Source organism: Morone saxatilis, unplaced genomic scaffold (assembly GCF_004916995.1).
Source record: "Morone saxatilis isolate NCDOM2014 unplaced genomic scaffold, NCSU_SB_2.0 Contig15, whole genome shotgun sequence".
NCBI classification, from domain to species: Eukaryota; Metazoa; Chordata; class Actinopteri; family Moronidae; genus Morone; species Morone saxatilis.
In genome coordinates, this window is record NW_023339707.1 from 21,647,366 (window position 1) to 21,668,591 (window position 21,226).

General features: G+C 39.1%; 2 protein-coding genes across 6 annotated transcripts; both read left to right on the forward strand.

The window, feature by feature from the left end:
• The first annotated feature begins 1,231 nt into the window (after positions 1-1,231).
• pou6f1 (POU class 6 homeobox 1) lies at positions 1,232-10,467 on the forward strand. 4 transcript variants are annotated; one of them, XM_035657357.1, is made up of 11 exons: positions 1,232-1,581; positions 2,297-2,389; positions 3,364-3,553; positions 3,700-3,836; positions 4,476-4,701; positions 4,956-5,194; positions 5,313-5,438; positions 6,176-6,379; positions 6,532-6,667; positions 6,752-6,920; positions 8,020-10,467. In XM_035657357.1, the coding sequence occupies exons 2-11, from the start codon at positions 2,336-2,338 to the stop codon at positions 8,363-8,365; spliced, it is 1,827 nt and encodes a 608-aa protein (XP_035513250.1). In that variant the 5' UTR covers positions 1,232-1,581; positions 2,297-2,335; the 3' UTR covers positions 8,366-10,467. The 4 variants fall into 4 exon arrangements, with proteins under 4 accessions (XP_035513250.1, XP_035513251.1, XP_035513252.1 ...); XM_035657358.1 differs by lacking the exon at positions 1,232-1,581 and adding an exon at positions 1,640-1,904; XM_035657359.1 differs by lacking the exon at positions 1,232-1,581 and adding an exon at positions 2,930-3,009.
• Positions 10,468-11,448: 981 nt separating this feature from the next.
• Positions 11,449-21,222, forward strand: tfcp2 (transcription factor CP2). 2 transcript variants are annotated; one of them, XM_035657191.1, is made up of 16 exons: positions 11,449-11,760; positions 12,103-12,301; positions 13,485-13,636; positions 14,116-14,192; positions 14,304-14,409; positions 14,655-14,761; positions 15,059-15,211; positions 15,301-15,411; positions 16,037-16,125; positions 16,295-16,343; positions 17,042-17,135; positions 18,192-18,282; positions 18,406-18,512; positions 19,483-19,625; positions 19,794-19,845; positions 19,974-21,222. In XM_035657191.1, exons 2-16 carry the CDS (start codon positions 12,180-12,182, stop codon positions 20,009-20,011), a joined length of 1,491 nt encoding a protein of 496 aa, XP_035513084.1. In that variant the 5' UTR covers positions 11,449-11,760; positions 12,103-12,179; the 3' UTR covers positions 20,012-21,222. The 2 variants fall into 2 exon arrangements, with proteins under 2 accessions (XP_035513084.1, XP_035513085.1); XM_035657192.1 differs by having other exon boundaries at positions 11,449-11,613.
• Positions 21,223-21,226: the final 4 nt, after the last annotated feature.

Below are 21,226 nucleotides of genomic sequence, written 5' to 3' on the forward strand. Positions count from 1 at the left end.
ATACGTGCAGTTTTTAATGCTTTAAACATAAAGAACATGTACAATTCAATTTTAAGAATACAACAATAACAGCATAACACTTTAATAGGAATGCCACAGTAGCAAAAGCACATAATGATGAACTAAATAATGGCTTAAGTCCATTTAGATGCTTCAGTTTCAGGCTTCTGGTATTGTACATGCTGTAACAAAGCCACCATTGATGTTTTTAGTAATACCTCAACTTTTTCTACAGTGAGTATAAAAGACACAGGTATTACTACTACTAGTAGTTTTACTACTACAAGTTAAAATGTCTAGGCCTAAAAAAAGGTGTTAAAGGTGGTGACAGTACATGATCCTGTGGGGTTAAGGGGCCCAGAAAACCTTGTATAACTTTGCCTGTAATTTATCTCCATCACTAAACTCAACAGTTAACCATTATTCTTTATGTTGAGATATGCACTATATGTTTGTATACATGTTAATGTATTGTGAATTGTATACACAGTTGGTATTTACAGATACTTATATGCTGTAGGTGCCATTTCCATTTATTAATGTTGGGGATTCAGATTTGTACATTAAAAAGAAATTAAGAACATACTTTTAAGCTTACAAATATTTCTGAAGAAAACTAGGAGATTAAAACCATATGTGTGCAAATCAGACCACAATCTCCTGTTGTTTTGTTGAAGGGCTGGGTCGATAAAATGTTTCCATCCTGTCAGAAATACACTCATTTCCACTTAACCAGCTTAACAAACACACACACAACACAGCAGATGTGTCACTACTCACAGTCATAGTCAAATTGTTAGTCAGACAGAAGGAAGTCCCACCCAGAGGTGTGCTTGAATGGAGCTATTTTATTCAGCTTTCAATAAATAAAACAAAATATATCAGGAAACAGGATACCCTACTACTACTAATATATGTATATCCCTATACATTCATTAATATTCTATATATTGTTTTAGATATTGTATATAAGTACTATTTCTTTAACGTTGTGTGAGTAGTGAGTAACAACTGTAAGGAACACTCAAATAAAGTATTTCTGATTCTGGTTTGTCATTAAAAACACTAACTATAAGTGAGCGAAACAAGCAAATAGTGTTATTATATTTATTTTATATTTCACTGTGTCGGTGCCATAGACTGTAGTCAGTGCTGCGTCCTCCAGAGCTTTTATTTATGGAGGCACTTCCCCTTTAAGAGAACCATGGCACCTCTCAAGTCGAGGCAGACATTTTTCAATGCAAGATTTTTTCTTGCATAAATTATGTTCATGACGTAGTGCAAAAGGCCAATTTTGTGGCAATTTTGTCCGACTTTGTAGCTCAAATAGGATTTTGTGAGACACGCCAGGGATTTTTGATTGTCTGAACTGTTGCAGAAAGGGCATCGTCATTAAATATTAAGAGAGAAGGAGATCCTAACATTGCAACCCTCCTTATCAATGCAAATACCTCTTTTGTGTGCAGTCACAGCGCCTGTCTGGGAGCTGAGATGAATTTTTAATTATGTGTGACTGAAACAAACTGTGACAAGGACCTTTATAAGAGCGAGGGATTACAGAAAATAAGCTGCATTTACGCGGTAAGTTGAATATAATAACCGGAGTCTGTTCTAGCCTGCTCTTCGCGCATAGCAGCGAAATGGCGAGAGGAAATGAGTTTTGGTTAATATGCAATGTTCGTAATTAGCATAATTTATATATTTATGATAAAGAGAGGGAAATACATAATATTCGGTCTCTAAGCACGGGTCGAGATGATTTCTGTCGCCTGTACTTGGTGGTTGGTGCCTGTCTCCAAAAGTGGCCGACGCGGCGAGACTTTTATTGGCCAGGATGGGGGTGGGGAGCCCATCAACACCCGCTGAAGTTTTTGACAGATCCTCATTTCTAACGGGGCATTGCAGTAGGAAATGCACCATCTTGAATCTTTTTTTGATCTGTGTTGCATTTGTAACCACTTCATGTCCACGATCAGCGTGTTTCATCACGTTTTCTGCAGCTTAAGTGCAACACAGTATCGCCTGTTTATAGGCCCCTCCAAATAGTCTGGTCCTGCAATGACAGAATTAGCCATGAATAACAAAACAGTCCTCTGCATGTGGGTCTGTTTTAAACCAGCATTTAACACCCCCTCCCCCTTAAAGTGCAGCTGTGCCTTAACAGTGGTCACCATCATGGAAACTTTTATACTTGAAAATGACTGCAAAACAGATTAGGAGTGGGTTAAGTAGTCAAGACACTAAATCAAGAAGACAAATCTTTCAGGGTTTGTTTAATCAGTGTTTGTTTACCCAGAATGCCAGGAAGACAGTGACGGTGGTGGTGCAGCGAGCCATGAACTCCCAGGATCTCCCTGCCAAAGATGCCCCACTTACTGTCAATGAGCAGGTAACACACTGTTTAAAGCACAGCGAACAGACCTGCACTTTCCACTGTAACCCCTCACTTAGCTTAACCAAACCCTGATAACTTATGTTGTCTTCAAGTTCTTTGCTCCCGTTTGCTCCCCGCCGCTCTCCATGTGCCTACATACCATACCATGTTGGAATGATTAACTTCCATACGAGTTCGTTAGAGAATCAGGACCCACGTTTTGTGTTTTATCACCTAATAATACCTGCTGCTTTATGCTTGGGGACGGTTGCCGTTCTTTAAACTGCCGTGTTTAATAATTAATTGTGTTTTTTTTTATCTCTCTCTAGTAACATTCTGTGTAGACATAGTCAGCAAACAAAAAGCAATGCTCTTCACAGATGTACGGAGGGGGGAGCTTGAAGGAAGCATTGCTTGAGCTGCTTGTTTGGCTGATGCCTTTGTCATTGTTTTGGTGTACTCATGCTCTTTTCGTTTGTGTCTCTTCCTTTTTGGTGTTGTCTTGTTTTGGGTCATTGTGTCCTAACATGTGCTCGGCTTCTCTGTTCTCCTTAGCCATTCACTGTCTGACTGCAGAAGTCTTTTTTCAGCCATTTAAATCCTGCACTTTGAAATTCCCTGCCAAAGACAACCAGGTATGCATCCTCCTCTCTCTTCCTGCATTGTCTCTCTGCACCTTGTCCTCCAGCCCAGGTTGTCTCGCTGCGTCTCCTCTAGGCCTTTCATTATTGCATACCATGAATCATCAGTTAAGTCGAAATTAGATCTAATGAAAGGGGGAATTCATAAAGTGGGGAAATACTAAATTTAGCTGTTGTCTATATTTGTGACCCTTCACGTATCAAGTGATACTTTAACCATAACAGAAATATTTATTTTTTAATTTTTATTTATTATAATAGAATCCTGAGCAAAAGAAGTAGAATAGTGTAGGAATTTTTTTGTTGCATTTGAATCATCTTAGGTTTTACTCCCTAATTGCTGTGCAGGTCATTGTGATGTCTGGCCATGAGACTATTCGTGTGCTAGAGGTAGAGGTCGATGCGTCTCTGCCGTCATCAGTAACTGATGGGAAGAATGAAGGCAAAGCTGAGGAGGGAGTGGCTCGGCCTGCAGAGCAACCTGAGCTCGGCAGCGTGCAGGAAGGCCTCGTTGTGCCCCGGAGCACCGGGGGAGCAGGTAAATCATGGTCATACTAGATGATGATGGATAGCAGATGACTTATTATTCATACGTACATGACACTGTAGCACTGAAATGTTAATAGCAGCTGTGAAAACTACTTCAAATGTCAGTCAGAACTAACCCTGTCTGTGCTCTTGCAGTGCTGGGTGAGCAGCAGGTGGTGTCTGTAGAGGCTGCAGCCCCTGCTGTTCAAACGTTGACTCCTGCTGTTCCCGTCAGTGTGTCCCTGCCACAGCCCCAAGCCACCATGCCCATCACTGTACAAGGCTGTCCACAGGTAGAATTTACACACTTTCCAAATACATCCTATGTTATCAGAGAAGGAAAGTTGTAGGTTGTTGGAGTTTTTCTTTAGCTAAAACCAGGGACAGACATTAACAAGTTTAAGCTGCATTGGGCTTGAAAGTGCTGAAAGTGTGAAATTTCAAACAAGGGGAAATTTACAAGGACCCTATTTGCATTTCACCTGGTTCACATTTGTCCAATATTTATTTATCAGAGGGATTAAATCACCTACAGTAGTCTGTCACCCACAGACAACTGTAGGTGATTTTCTGAAGTCACTGACAGAGGCTCTGGTGCTTTGTGAATGGTAAAAATTGAACAAATTGGATCCCAAACACCTGAATACAGAGCATGAGGTTGTTGAAATTGTTCGTACAGCATTTACAGCAATTGAGAATTCAGACAACTGCCACAAAAAATAAAACACCCACTGAAGTAAAAGACAAAAACAAATTGAAATTCAAATTGAGTAGTTGAGTGCACAGACAGTAAAAAGTGTATTCATAATTAGTTCAGTAAGCTTTCCCCTGTAGAAACACCAGGATGTCAGTAAGCATGTTATCTAGAAAAACATTACTGTGTTCATCCCAGTCACAAATGTTGATGGAAAGCTTTTATTATGCTACATTAGGTGCTGACCCAGGAAAGTTTGGCCACTCTAATGACTGGTATGATGGCACAGACAGGATCTCTGGGGCAGCCCTTGCTCATCCCCCTCAGTATGGCGGGCTCCATTGGTGGCCAGGGTGGTCTGGCTGTTCTCACCTTGCCTACCACCAATGTAACTACTCTACCTGGGTTTGCAGCAGCTACCACAGCCGGAAACCTCCTCAAACTGCCCTTCACTGGCCTCCAAGGTAAAACACAATCTGTTTATGTGTGCTCCCAATTTAGCTTCTCATAAACAGATTTTGTCTAACTTTATTTTAGGTTGATCATAGTTGAGACCTGACTTCAAAATTGCCATCTTTATGAGCATGTTAGCGTTGTTCATTTAGCTCCACAAACCATATGCCTAAGTACATGTTAGCGTGGCTCTGTGACAATATTTTCTCACAATGAGTAACTTGATTACAGAACAATAACAGGTTGATACTGTACTTTCATTCAGCTGCGACTGTCCTGAACTCGGTCCAGCCCCAATTGCACACAAATGCACAGGCGATGTTCCAGCCTCAAGCTTCCATACAGCCAGTGCAGGTGACGTCTCAGCCAACACAGGTGACCAATGCACAGGTCACCGCTGCTCAGATGGCGGCCCAGGCGACCTCGGCCACAACTACTGTCTCTCAGTCCAACATATCTTTAGCAGCACTCCAGACTGCAGGACTCTCTATCAATCCTGCTATTGTAAGAATGCTGCTTAAAGGATTTATGCCTGTTCATACTGTCTGTGTCATTTTAAATCATGTCATTCACAGGATTTAGTTTCCTATGCTATTTTAATTAGTTGTGTTTTTCTGTTCAGATCAATGCTGCTTCCTTGGGTCAGCCCCAGTTTCTCAGTTCCCTCACCTCCACTCCCATCATCACCAGTGCCATGTCCAACATGGCTGGCATCACCAGCCAGATCATCACAAATGCCCAAGGACAGGTGGGTACCTTAAACTGCTACTCTAGCTTTATATTATATTAATATTATATTATATAGATTTGACTAATCTCCGTTAATCACCTCCCCCCAACTGCCCTCACTCTCTCTACTTTGTACTTCCAGCTGAATGAAAGACCTTAAATATGAGGCTCTGTCAGAAAAAATCGTTGCCTTGTAGTACTGTATCATTAGCCAAAAAACACCCTCTAGGCGTTGATTGATTAGAATGCACAGACTTTCATAACAAAGTAAAAACAGAGTAAGAACAAATCATTTACAGACAGTGAGCTCCCATTACACAGTGCATTTTACACTTTTTGCGAGTTTAGATTTATATTGACTGGTAATCACACCCTCTGTAAGGACAGTCAAAATGCTTTTGTGTTGTGTTTCTGGATTGGTAATAAAAGCAACACCCTCCAGATAACCAATCAATCAGCTGTGCTATTTCAGGTCAGTAGATCATAAGACTATTTCTGTGAAAGCTGATTTGTCCTCTCAAACAGATCCATTACTCAATCTGGAGTTAGTATTGCAATGTTTGATCTGGAAAGACATGATTTTATTCCAAGTAAACAGCTAGTAGAACGTACTTATTTCCCAGAAGCAAAAACACTGCTATGACACATGACACATTGATGAATGTGCTGTAACTGGGTTTGGTAAGCAAAAACTACCACAGAGTGTTACATTCAATTGTTTTTTGTATTTCTCTTAAACTCAAACTAAATTCACAGGTAATAGGAACCCTCCCGCTGTTTGTGAACCCAGCCTCTCTGGGTCAGGGTCTCCAGGTCCAGACTGTCACCCCACAGCTGCTTCTCAACACCCAGGGCCAGATCATTGCCACAGTAGGGAATGGACCTGCAGCGGTTGCAACCTCTGCTGCAGTTCTGCCCAAAGCTGCTGCTCCTCCAACACTTTCAAAACCTAGCACTCAGGTAGATAATAAACATCTGTCTGAATTTAGTTTTTAGGTCAGAAAGGACTAAATAATTTCAGCACAGTTAATTGGCTGATCATCAGTATGAGTAAATCTTACCATTACGTTGCATGTCCCATCTAAGAATATTATTTATTTGTTCCCTCGCAGCCTTTGGTAACAACTGCCACTCAGTCACCAGTTGTCATCGCCCCACAGCCGTCTGTACTGAAGACCACCACCACGCTCTCCTCCACAGTACCCATCACCTGTGGAGACATAGCAAAAGTGGGCCAGCTTGTCAGCAGTATGTACACCTGCTTCCCGTATCTAAACATAGATGCATTTTAAGTGGGTAGATATTTTTAACCAGATTCTCCTTCAATTGTAGAACCCCAGCAGGTAGTCAGCAGCGAGGAAGGCATTAATCTGGAGGAAATTCGAGAGTTCGCCAAGAATTTCAAGATCCGCCGGCTCTCCTTGGGACTTACTCAGACACAAGTAGGGCAGGCCCTTACAGCAACTGAGGGTCCGGCCTACAGCCAGTCTGCCATTTGCAGGTAAATGACCCCACTGTTCATGTTACCTTGCGGAAGCTTACTTTACTTCTATATTGTGAAAAACCCATGTATTTCTGTATGTAAGCATCAGTGATTCATCAATGATAGGGTGTATGCAGCATTTGTTATGTGCATACTCTGACCTAATTTGCATGCACACAGAATTACAATTCCATTACTATTGAAGCATGAATGTAGTGAATGCCACGCACCCACATCTACTCATCTACTCTCATCATGTTATTGCAGTCGTGCTTAGTGGAGTCAGTTTGACATTTGTAAAAGGCTTTAGTGTTAAATCCTTAAATTAATATATCATTGTGAATGTGTTATGGTAACTTAACAGTCAAAAACACTTCCACCGCTTTGGCTACATAAAAATAAGTATAGATTGTAAGCTAGAAGTTGTGTGTTTAAATGATTTATTTCCTATGAATCAAAATTATTTTAAAAGAATTGTTTGACATTTAGGGAAATATAGTTAGTTTTTTTGCAGAGAGGGAGAGATGAGAAGATTGATACCACTTTCTTGTCTGTCCATTCAACAAGAAGCTACAGCCAGCAGCTGTTTAGCCTAGCACATAGTTTAACAGTTTTTGTATGGATGAAACCAACAAGATATAATGTGTTAATCAGTGAGCTCAGCTTTAGAAGTGGTGGAAGGCAGATTCTGTTACCTTCACACAGAGCCCAGACTAGCTGTTTCCAGTCCTAATGCAAAGCTAAGCTAATCAGTTAGCTTCATATTTACCTTACAGGTATGAGAGCCATATTGATCAAGAGTAAGAATATTTCCCAAAATGTAAAACTATTACTTTGAATGTGGATATGATTGTAACAGGCAGTAACATTTTTAAGAATTGTCCAAATGGTTCATGATCTTAGATTGACATTTTGATATGAACAGCAATGGGTTTATCCTTATATAGAGGTAAGTAGGTAAATTAAGTAAATAGATGAGACTAGTGATCAAAATATCTAACTTATGTACTTTCCTGCAAATTGGGTCTATGTGAATTCATAGAGATAAAATAGAAATACAGTTCATACAATGTGTTCTCATGATATGGTTCAGGCTGAACTTTCTTTTGCACCACAGGTTTGAAAAGCTGGATATCACCCCGAAGAGTGCTCAGAAGCTGAAGCCGGTGTTGGAGAAGTGGCTGGCTGAAGCGGAGCACTGGAACCAAAAAGGCCAGCAGAATCTGATGGAGTTTGTTGGTGGTGAACCATCCAAAAAACGCAAGCGACGTACTAGTTTCACACCGCAGGCAATAGAAGTTCTTAACTCCTACTTTGAGAAGAATGCGTTGCCAACAGGCCAAGAGATTACAGAAATTGCCAGAGAGCTAAACTATGACCGAGAGGTTGTGCGAGTATGGTTCTGCAACCGGCGACAGACATTGAAAAACACAAGCAAAATCAATGTCTTCCAGGTTCAGTAGCGACCTTGTTGTGGGAGGGTTCGCCACTGATCTTTTGTCGTTTTGGGAAGTTGAACATTTAATACAGCAGCACAGATTCAAATTATGTTACAATACAATACTACAAGCTAAACTCCAATAATATGGTTGAAAGAATATGAACTTTTTGAGAAAATGAAGGAAAAGTGTTAGTAAAAATGAACTATTGTATTTTAAGGCTGTATATGTGTACACTCATGTGTGGTGGGTACTAAGTCAAACTGCATGGTCCTCTTATCATACTCAGATGATAATAATACAGTGACGATAACAACTAAAAATATTTGATGAACTTTTATACAAGTGGTTTTATAGGATATCCCTCTGAATTATATTAAGTGACAGTGCATTGAGTCACATTGATTTTAGTCACAAAATTGTCACTTTGGCACAATGGCTGACATAACGCTGATGTTTGAATAACATGCTTTTGCCACCTTGGATGTTTTTAAGATTCTAGCTGCTCATTTATTTTGTATTCATGTAGTATTTGTACCGCGTGAGCAGCTTTGCAAACATAAGTAAGATACTGACAGATATAAGATTCTGAAGACTGAAAGAAGTAAATAGCCTAGTAGCCTATTTTCATCAGAAGATCACTTGTTGTCAAAGGAACGCCAAAAAATACGTTGCTATCTATGGACTCCTGACTGAAACTGTTTTTGGGACAATCATCATTTTGACATATCTTATTGGTAATCACAAAGATGATCTTAAAATCTTGAGTAATTTCCTCTTGTTTGGCTTTGATACTTTATTTCAGCGGTGTGAAATGTGTCACACTGTTTGGTGTCCATAGAGAGGGTAATTTCTGAGTTCCACGGACGACAGGTTCTTATCAAAATAAAGTTGCAACTTCGGCTATTGTCTGCGATGCCACAACTGTAAACTTAATTTAGTTTTTTTTTTTTATAACGTTTTTTCATTTGTGAGTTACTGGTCATGCAAATACACATATTGTATGTGTGGGTGACACGTATGTGTGAAAACACCACAGTCCTGTTTTTACACTTTCTGTTTAATGTGCTTATAATACTCTGAGAGTATTTTGTATTTCCTCTTTATTCACTGTTGTGACTATTCCCTTAATGACTTGACAATGTTTCTGCTGCATTTTTCATCAACTTAGATAAAGTTTGCAAAATAGGATCTTAATTGGCCTATTATGAAGTCAACATAAAATAGTCTCATGTTGCCTAGGAACATTAGCAGGAGATTTTTTGATACTTTTACTAAGCCTAATATCAATCAAATTGATTTACTTATTTAAAAAATCTATTAACTGTTCAGCCAAGAAAGGGGATTTTGTGATTTAATGTGTTGTGACTTTCAATCTGAATGACTAAGAAGAGTGTTTGCATGTTCAGTATTTTTATGTAGGAACAAAACTATGGCGGTCTTCTTTATTTTTGCCAATTTAAGATTTACTTTCATTCTTCAAGAGGTCTTTGCACTTTAGTGACAGCAGGGAAAGTAAAGCGGTTACGAACGGTTTATGTACAGTGCAAGGTTTCAGTGATGTATGTGAGAGAATTTAATTTCTGCATTTAATGTTCTTGAACAGCAAAAGGCTTTGCTTTACGAAATGTAGCAGTACTGGCAAAATTGCAGTCATCAACTTGACAAGCAACATCACTAAGATTAATGTACTTTTTACGCAGATAAAATGTAAAATACTGCAGATTAAATATAAACTCTAGTATGCATTTATCACATTCTTTGAGTTTGTGAATTATATAATGCATTTTATGGTCCACCTCATATTTGCCTTTTGAATAACAGTAGGCTTATATTGCAGTGGACTTACCTAACCATAAAAATAATGAATATTGCAAAGTTTTTGCTTTAACTATGTTTACCTTCATGTTCAATATTGGAAGACAGTATATAATATTGTTTAATGTACTAAGTTATCAGTAGAGAAAAGGAAGAGCTACATTATAAGATATCAGCTGTTACTCATTTGACTCTGCAAAGCAGATAAAAAGTTCAGGTTACTGTGAGATAAGGAAAAAACAAAGGTTGGAGACTTTTTGTCATTTTTTGTCAGATAAATCAAATAAATCATGTCTTTATTAATCACTCTTTATTGTTGTGTGTTGATATGTGTACGACCTGGGCATTGGCTGTAGTTCACTGGTTCCTAACCTTTTTTATTAAGGGACCCCCTTTTCTATAGTATAGTATAATTTTAGTAAACTGACAACCCCTGCTTAAGTGACATATTTAATGGGTATTTCATATTATATTCAAAACTATACAATTAACCCAAATAGTGAACTGCAAGACGTTTGTGTAAAAAAAGTGATTTGGATGAATTTTGAGTGCATTATTTCCTGTATAGGGAACCTATTATACATTCTGTCTGTGTTATGTATTTTTTAAAATAATTGTAACAATTATAAATACGCAATAGGCTAATCTTATTGGTTTTTTTTGGACAAATTCAGTGTTTTCTTGTCCACTTGGCCATTGTTCTCAGAGTCAGAATCAAACAATCCTGACAATTTACTTTATATCTACTTTTCTTCACAGAAGTGAGCTAAATGCTGAGATATAGCATTATTATATATATTGATAATATATTCCTTTAATAGTCCCACAATCCCATGGGGAAATTCCCAATCTTACAGCAGCATAAGTGGATAGAAAGAAACAGTATAAAAACAGTAAGAGTATGAAAAAATAATATAATATAATATAATATAAACACTGTACAAGAGAAAAAACAGTAAAAAAAACCACAACAGATAACACAATAACACAAATACTAGCAGCAGTTGCACGTAGGCAATAGATTGCACAGTAATTATTGTCCATTGATTATTGCACATTGTTATTGACAAAATTATTATTATTGATGCTTGTGTGTATTTTTTAAGTTTTCTAGCACGACTTAAAGTCAAGAAGGCCTCATTTTTTTTTTCATTTTTCAAGTAAAAATATCACTTCTAAAAGCAGTAAACCTCCTCCTTCATCTCCCTGTTCTATCGACCATAAGCGGTAGGTGGTGGCAACGAGCTCCCCAAACGTCCTGTGCTGCCGCTGTGAAATAACAACGAAGAAAAAGAACAAATCGGAAATGACGGCGGCTCCTTTTCCTGACGAATCCAGATAAACAAACAAAAGCAAGACATTATATTATATATATTTAAGAGTCTGAGACATTTCCGAGGCGCTTCTATTTACAGATATGTCTACCAGGAGCGGTTTATTCGCCAGTAACTGAGGTAAAGAAGAGCTATCATCGCCACTTGCTGAGTTATCTCGCAGGAGCTTGTTAGTTAGTGAGCTCGACATGTTTATTTTAGAGCTGCAGCGACATGATGGCATGACCCTGTCGCAGTGCTGGCGAGTAGCTACACGTTCACTTTAAGGTATGTTGTGTATATGTTTTTATTAATGGATAATGTTACCTAACGGAATAATGAGTGCAAACTAATATTAGTGTGGCTGAACGCAAGTTGTGTTCACCCGAGTGCACGGTTGCATAAAACGTGTGTGTGTGAGGAGAGGAGAGGAGAGGAGAGGAGAGGAGCCCTGCGTTGTTTAGAGTGGTAACTTGTTACTGACCTTTACACAAGCTGCTAATTTGAGTCTCGTTTCTGTGGGCACGTCCCTCGGTCAAGCCTCTGCATGTCGGCGTCTTTTTTTTTTTTTTTCCACACGACCTTAAAAGTTGTTAATGCACTTCTTATTTCACTTTCTCCACTCCAAAGATTTGAAGACTGTGGGGGGAAACAGGTTCAACTTTTAAACCGGATCTGCACTCCGTTAAGATCTCCACATCGTCACCATGGCGTGGGCCCTGAAGCTGCCCCTCACGGATGAAGTGATTGAGTCCGGACTGGTCCAGGACTTCGATGCCAGTCTCTCGGGCATTGGTCAGGAGCTTGGTGCGGGGGCATATAGCATGAGGTACTGTATGGGTTTTATTTGGGATGGGTTGATCCCTTTGCTTTAACGTTACTGTTGAACTGAGCTCCTCTGATGCTGCTTCACTTAAATATTGACTAAAATATGTCATCTGATTTGTGATTTTTTATTTTTTTTTAAATACAGTCCAAACGTTTTTAACATGAATGAAAACATCTATGTGTTTTATTTGGGGGGCCTAATTGTTGGTGTAAAATCGTGGTAATAATGGCAGAGTGATGCCTCCTTCACTTTCTCAAGTTAGTCGAATGTCAAGTGTGTAATTTTATGACTCTTATGTGGAATATATTAGAGATTCTGTGTGAAGGTATTTCATATCTAGACAAGTGATCAACCTTTTCCGTCTAATCAAATCTGCCTCATTAATGTGCAGTGTTTCTCTCAGCTGAGCTCTGTGTCCGGCGCAGTTTGAGCAGAGAAATCTCTTCACGCTTTGAATTTGTACACGAATATGTGAAAATCTGGCACGGAGAGAGAGCAAAAAGGGCAAATTAATCACCACATGCAGATGAATTGCAAGGCAGTGATTATGAGACGAAGAACACTCTTTGGTGAAATTTGATTGCGGCATCCGACTACCACTATGCAGCGTATCCCTGATACATTAATGTAAATATATCTGCACACAGTTATGTGTTTTTTTTTTTTTTCATTTGTTGAGGTCTTATTCAGAAGTTTAATGTCCAAGTAGATATTTATGATGCGTGTGCTCAGTTTTTCATGATCGAAATGATGTGAAATCCATTTTGGTTTTGCTGACTCAAGCACTTTGCTTTGCTGGAGAAAGATCCTTCTCTTATGTGCTGCTTTCTGGCTGGTTAAGTGCACTGTTAAACGATACTGTGCAAGCTGCAAAGTGCCTGCCTGTTCCTGACATTCTTCTGTTGAGAGGTGCAATGAGATCCTGACTGGATACCTTGGTATTTAGTAGTGTTGCCTCCATTATAATTTCTAAACTGCAAAGCTGATGAACACAGTAACCCAGCATTCAGTGTTGTTTAGTGATGACAGGTATTGTTACACTCTCCATTTGACGTAACATTACTTTTATCATGAGGTTGAAAGTAACCACTTAAATATCCAGAAGCATTTTTCTGTAGACCTGTTAATAATGAGTGTGTCTCACATGAGGTGATCAGGCTGTTCTTCTGTCTCTGTTCTCCAGCGATGTACTTGCCCTCCCCATCTTCAAGCAGGAGGAGTCCAACCTGCCCCCAGACAGCGACAACAAGATCCTTCCTTTTCAGTATGTTCTGTGTGCAGCTACCTCGCCTGCTGTTAAACTGCATGATGAAACACTCACCTACCTCAACCAAGGTCAGCATCGGGATCCCAGACACACTGTACATTTCAGATTTGTGTAAATGTATTGATGTCTAAAAGCAAATTCAGTTATATGATCTAGCAATTCTAGATATTGTATTACCTGGATGGCAGTAGATCTTCATAGACAAATTTAATTTAAAAAAAAAAACAGAGGCAGGGAGAAAAATCTGACTGTTGTCAGCTTGTATCTGTTTTACTCTGAAGTTGTTTAAGACATTGAAGGGTATCTTTTTCTTTTCTGTTACACAGATATTGTGATGTGTGATTGATCATCATCATTATCTGGCAGTATATGTGGTATTGCAGAATTTGCTTTATAGTCATGCCATTGCCATCCAAACAAGCTTGTAGAAATGATGTGTTATTGAGATTAGTATGACTAAAAGGAATAGATATCAGCTGGGAATGTTTTGTGACAGCCTCGTAGGAATCCCGATCTTTTTATTCTCTATATGGACTTGTCATTGCAGGCCAGTCCTATGAAATTAGAATGCTTGACAATCGGAAAATTGGGGAGCTTCCGGAAATCACTGGTAAAATGGTGAAGGTAAGATTGTGACGTGCCGGTTCACATGTACATTATGTATGTGTTAGTTTAAATAGCAATAACATTTGCCCTGAATTCTTTATAAAAAAAATTAATTTCTCTGAATTTTAGAGCATCATCCGTGTGGTGTTTCATGACCGACGACTTCAGTACACAGAGCACCAGCAGCTGGAAGGCTGGCGCTGGAACAGGCCGGGAGATCGCATCCTCGACCTGGGTGAGCCCTGATAACAAATGGTTTTGGGTCCTATGGTGGATTTGTTTGTTGAATGAATGTTGCTGTGCAGCCTTGTATATGTATATTAACCACCCAGTAGTTTTTGAATAAATTCTGTTCAGGATATTGACTGTTAACCTGAACTATAAGTACATGGCTTAGATGACAGTGTTGATATTATGGAGACGATGGTGTGCATTAAGAACTCTTTTGATAACAGCCTGTTTTACATTGATCCATTGCAGATATCCCCATGTCCGTCGGCATAATCGACCCCAGGGCTAACCCTACTCAGCTTAACACTGTGGAGTTCCTTTGGGACCCATCAAAAAGAACCTCAGTTTTTATCCAGGTAGCATGACAGACAACACTGATATTTTCCTGAATTACTTTCATTCATTAAACAGCAGTAATCTGAGGCAAAGTTTGAGCACTTTGGCATCATGCAGCTAAGCTTTGTAACATTTAGTGTACTCATCTATTCTGTTTGACAAAATGGCAAGTAAACTGAATGTCATTCTGCAGACAGTCATTACTAATACAATAGTTTTGCCAATATCTGTTTATTAATGAATTTAATTGACCTAAGTTTTGTGTTATGTCATCATTCCTGTATAGATTTAAATTTCCTATTCCGTTCCTTTTTTAGGTACACTGCATCAGCACAGAATTTACTATGCGCAAGCATGGAGGAGAGAAGGGTGTGCCTTTCCGCATCCAGATCGACACGTTTAAAGAGAATGAGAATGAAGAGTACACAGAACACCTCCACTCTGCCTCCTGCCAGGTCAAAGTCTTTAAGGTGAGAGGAATGAGAAGAGACAGGGATGTACTGCATGAATTTGTTATTTATGCCCACCACCTAAATGACCCCTACATGACCTGTTTCAGCCTAAAGGTGCGGACAGAAAGCAGAAGACCGACAGGGAAAAGATGGAGAAGAGGGCGCCACAGGAAAAGGAAAAGTACCAGCCATCCTATGAAACCACAATCCTGACAGAGGTTAGCATATTACTAATGTGTAAAAGGGATGAATAATTAAATGAAGAGAAGAGCCTGGAAAAGAGCAAAAACACCTGTGTAATTGGCTGTGGGTCAGCTTCTGTCATTTCAGCTAGAGCTGCAACTAACGATTATTTTCATTATCGATTTATCTATCAATTATTTGTTCAATTAATCTTATTAGTATGTGAAATGTCAACTAAAAATGCTCATCACAATGTCCCAGAATACACAGTGACAGATGTCAACAAATTCCTTTTGTTTGTCTGACCAGCAGTCCAAAAGTAAAAATATTCACTTCACAATGATGTAATACTGACAGAACAGAAGCAAACCCTCACACTGAGAAGCTGCAGCTAGAGAATGTTTGGCATGTTTGCTTGAGAAAACAACAATCGTTTATCAAAATAGTTGCTGATTGATTGATTGTCTCATAACTTTCCATCTCAGCTCAAATTCCAATTAATTATTTAAAACTAGTAAATAAAATTGTGAATTGTGAAAATGACACCAACAGTCTGGATAAATTAAATGTAAGGGAAAGCTGCAGCTAATAACTGGCAGCAGCAGAAAGTTATTTCTGAGGTTATTTAGATGCCACAGTAACAAAAGTGTTCTTTTGCAGTGCTGTCCCTGGCCTGAGGTCACATATGTCAGCAACTCCCCATCTCCTGGCTTCAACAGCACACACAACAGCTTCCCAGTTGCGGAAGGGTATGAGCGTTTCAGGATTTCTGCCAGTACTGCTTGCTGCTTGAATTTAATTTACCATAAAATCAACATGTGGTTTTGGTTAGCGAGGAGCACAGTGTTTTCAGATTCTTAATGTGGTATTCAATATTCCTCTTGGATTCTAACATGGTCAATTTTTCGTCCCTTTAAGAAATGGATCCCCAAACCACCAGCCTGAGCCCGTCATTCAGGTAGCAGATGTGAGTAAAAGAGCATTTTTCGCTTTCTGGATTTACTTGCCTGGCTACGTCCGGCCTCACTGAACCATCGCATATTAATATTCACAAATGCAAAGCTGACATATGTGCGTTAAACCTCCCAGTAGACTCACTAAGGCAAGATAAAATAAACAAAAAAAGCCTGACCTGCCTCAAGGTGTGAATGAAAGCATTTAATATTGAAAAATCAGGTCAACATTACATCAGAACTCTTTTCTATGTATTACAGGGAAGCAGACAATGATTCAGTGCTTCTATTATTTGACCTTGGAAGATGATTTGTCAGAATATTTTATGCTGTACAAACTGTATTTGGGCAGATGTTTGGCTGATATGTTTAGCTTTAGTTTCTTACATTCATTAAGAAACAAAGGTATGGTGATGTAACCCAAGTACAATTAGATTAGTAGAGATTAATAAACCTCTGCACAAATGTAATCGTTTCAGAGGATATATGCAGTATAAATCAACTCTAGATTAAAAAGGTTAAATAGATTCAGGCATATTGATATTGAGAGCACAACATGCAATATAATAATTTTGAAGTCACAGAAGGAAACCTTTTTGAAATCTAAGTAATTTGTAATGTGACTTCTACAAGCTAACTCTGAGATACTCTTTGAGATTTGTTGCAATTAAGTGTTTTATTTTCGGTTCTGTCTTGTTTTTTTTCTTCTCAGAATTTGTTACCCACAGCAACACCACAGGATGCACAACAGTGGCTTTTAAGAAACCGCTTCTCACCCTTCTGTCGACTCTTCACCAACTTCTCAGGTAAAAAGGCTCTTGAATCCAGAACACCCATTTGTTTTTGTATAGTGTCACTTGTGACTGTAACAGAACAGCTTGACAGAACCCAGGCTCATGCATTTTAGAGAGAAAAGAGCCAGGAATGTGAAAGGAAATAAGCCCCTTTCAGACATTTACCTGATTAGGTAAACCTTTTTTACAGCCATCTCCTGCAGCCATTTTGAGATGGAGAAGTAGAATAAACACAGGTGATACCAATGACACTATTTAAGGTTATGTTTAGTTCAGGTCAAACAGAGTCAGGGTGCTGCTATTGTGCATGTTGGCTCACTGCAAAGGCTCTGCAACAGTAAATGAAACCTCAATTAGTATCATTGTTAACACCTGTGATTACCCTACTATTTCATGTCAAAATGGCTGCTGTGAAAAAAAGTCTTTTGGACTAATATCTGTATCACTTTCAACATGTCACAACACTTAAAGGCCACAGCAGCATGAATGAAAACATGCAGGGAGAGAAATGAAATGCCCGTTGTGTATGCCTTTCACAGTACACTGTAAAAACAACAACTGTAACTTAATTATCATCTCTTAAGCTTTCAGAAAAAATCTGTTTAACAAACCACAATCCCTGAATGAGCCAGTGTTATGTAACTATAAATATATTAGTGTTATATTTAAGATTTAACCATTACCAAGTCATTACTTTATTAGCTAGATGAAGCTAACTGTTTAATGTATCCCCTTTATGAAAACAGCTGTAGACAAAGAATCTGTTATTTAGAGTATGCAATGTAGCATAGAGGTGAAGAAAGTCTCAACCCTACATGGCACAAAACATCCACTCTGCTTAAGCAAGACACTGCATATCTTCCAGCCCCTAGTACTGTGGTCTTTAGTGGACCCTGTATGGTGCTGTCTGTGAAAAGGCTGTTCCATTAAAGGGGTCTATGATGTGTTGTATTATTTTACTGTGCACGTAAACAGTTGGACTGAAAACAAACTTGTTGTGAAATTCAGGTTCACATATAGAGGGAATGGTTTTACGGTCTTCAGTAATGTCTTGTTTATGTGTCCCAGGGGCCGATCTGTTGAAGCTGACCAGGGAGGATGTTATTCAGATCTGTGGGCCAGCTGATGGTATTAGACTCTTCAACGCATTGAAGGGACGGTGGGTCTTCTTTAATTAAATCCCATTTTACAGTATCATTAACCTGTCATTAACCTGGTATATTAAAAAAAATGCTTCGTACATTCATGGACATGCTGTTTTCCTCCGTGTGTATGTTTACAGGGTGGTACGTCCGAGGCTCACCATTTACGTTTGCCAGGAGTCTCAGCAGACACGGGATCAGCAAGTGAAACATGAAAACGGAGATGCTGCCGCCAACACTTTCTTTGGTCAGTGCATGTTCATGGTTTATGCATGGTTTGCTATAGCAAAATACATAGAGGAAACTTGAATTCGGGACAGAATCCTTGAGAGTTGAGCAGCTTCAAGGCATTGTTGGACACATCACAGAATCCCAGTAGCACCGCATCATGGTATCAAACATTGGAATAAAAAAGATGTGAGTAATGTATAACTGTAAGTCCTTAGTACTGTGGTGTATTTACTTAAATTTTCTTCTGCTAACATATAAAGTAATAGTTCTACGTTTTGGGAAATGCACCTTTTTAGTGTCTTTCTGAGAGTTGAGATGAAATGAGAAGATGAATACCATTGTGACATTTATTCGGTAAATTTGAAATGTAATGATAATTCCTGTAGTCCTCTTGTCACCGTGCAGATGCCAGGTAACCAGCCAGGAAGTCCGTCAGATGTTTGTTCGGCAGCCTCCTGTAAAACTGCAACTTGATGTTTTTGCACTTTGGTTTTTAGACATGTTAAACAAACAAGATGTAACGTGGTTAATTAGTTGACGTCATAGGTGCTGATTGGTGGAGTTTGTTACCTTTTGGACAAAGCCACACTAACTGTTTCCAGGTTTTATGCTAAGCTAAGCTAACTGGATGCTTGCTGTAGCATCCCATTTACCATACAGGCGATACTGTTATTGATATTCTCATCTAACTCTAAGAAACAAGCATATTTCCCAAAATTTCAAACTATTCCATGAAGCTTAAGCGTATCTCTATGCTCTGCTGTTGTAACTGCTGCTGGTAATGGTTACAACTCTGTTCTTGAATTTCAAACAAGTTGCTCTAGCTTTTTAAAGTAAAATGCATCACTTGCCGTGCACAAGAAGACTGACTTGTTGTGCATTTCTGTTCAAAGTAAATCTTGATACACAAAATACGGACAGTACGTTTTTACAGTAGTTAAAGCATTTAAGATAATCGTGTTCTTGTATCTGCGTCTTTGTTGCAGTATATCACGCCATTTACTTGGAGGAGCTTACATCTGCTGAGCTGACAGAGAAGATCGCCCAGCTCTTCAACATTTTACCCAGACAAATAAATCAAATCTTTAAACAGGGTCCCACTGGAATCCATGTACTGGTCAGTGATGAGGTAAGATCATGTTGTTTTTTCCAATAATCTCCCCCTGCTAGTACCAAGGCTACTCTTTCAAATCCCAGTCTCAGATGATGTGAAACTGACTAGTTGTCATTACAGATGCTAGTAAACTCCTTTAGCTTGTTTCCCTCCTGCATTAAACATCTACTCTCTCTTTAACAGATGATTCAGAACTTCCAGGACGAAGTATGTTTTGTTTTGGACACAATGAAAGGTATCCGAGCGTGGCGCTAATAAACGATGATGATTTATCTGTTTCTATATCTAACATAGAGCCTTAATGAACTTTATCATGGGAGATTTATTTATAACACCCTTCTCTGCTTTCCTTTTCCCCCCCAGATGACTCAAATGACGGCTACCACATCATCTTGAAGTGAATACTGGGCAGGAGAACCGCGTTGCTCTCTTCGTCTGCCCCGATCCAGTCAGCCCCTCTAGCGCTTCATACTCCTCGCTGTTCCTGGAATATGTGGAGATGCCCCAAGGAACCTCTTGAGGCTGCTTGAAGGAATATGCGACTGAAGCCCCACTCCTCACTATACCTTACTGTCTTACGTTCGAGGGAGTGACTGTTACCGCAGCGAATTAACAGTGTCCTTCTCGCCCTGCCATTGTCTCCCTTGAATGGTTGCATTTTCCTCTGTCGCTTATATCTCATGAAAGAGGTTAGTGGCACTACAGCTGCTATCACTGTTTGTTTGTTAGCTGAGCATCTGGTGTGCCAAAGCTTGTTTGCTGTCTCTTTTTAAAAAACCAACAACCAAAAAAGACAAAAAAAAAAACAAAACGAGAAATGCTTCGTCAGTACTTGACTTTCAGTCTGCGATGCAAGCATAGTTTCTCGTCTTCATGCTAGGTTGCCTTATGGGATCCACTTAAGCCAGCCTGCAAGAAACACGGTATAGCTAACACAATCACAGAATCACATCAAAGAACTACAAGAGGCATCAGAATCAGCAATCAGGACATCAAGGGAAACTGCTGGAATCCAGCTGTTCTGCGTAACATCTGTGATTCCTTTTGAAAGCTAACAATGTCCCTGGTTTGAACTTTTCACCTGTCTCCCACACACTGTTTGGTCCTTATAGTTAGCGTAGAGCGCATAATGGCACCCGTGGTTGTTCCTTATGAATCTTGAATGATGATTAAACACTGTCTGTTAGTGATCACAATGGCAACACCAGCAAACTGTCTCTGGCTCATGTACTTGCTATCCCTCTCAACTTTTTATTTTTTTATTTTTTAGCTGTTTCATTGTGTTTTATCCTTAGCCATTTCCCAGCATTATTTGTAAATAGATGATTATTTTAAAAAATGTTTTCATAAGAATTGCGTGTTACTTTTTTTTTCTTTTTTAATCTTTTTAACATACTTACGTCTCTTCATTGTTTTTGGATGTTACCACTTCCAAATACTAATACATGAAATGTGCTGTTGGGCACACACCAGAGCTGCATGTGAAACAATGTGGTTAGTTTATGTTGAGTCCATTGTACTGGTTACATGAAATTGATAGCATGACATTTTACATTTTCATCTTTGACCCCATCTCATCAGCGTTATTAAAATACCTACCAACGTACTGCCATCTA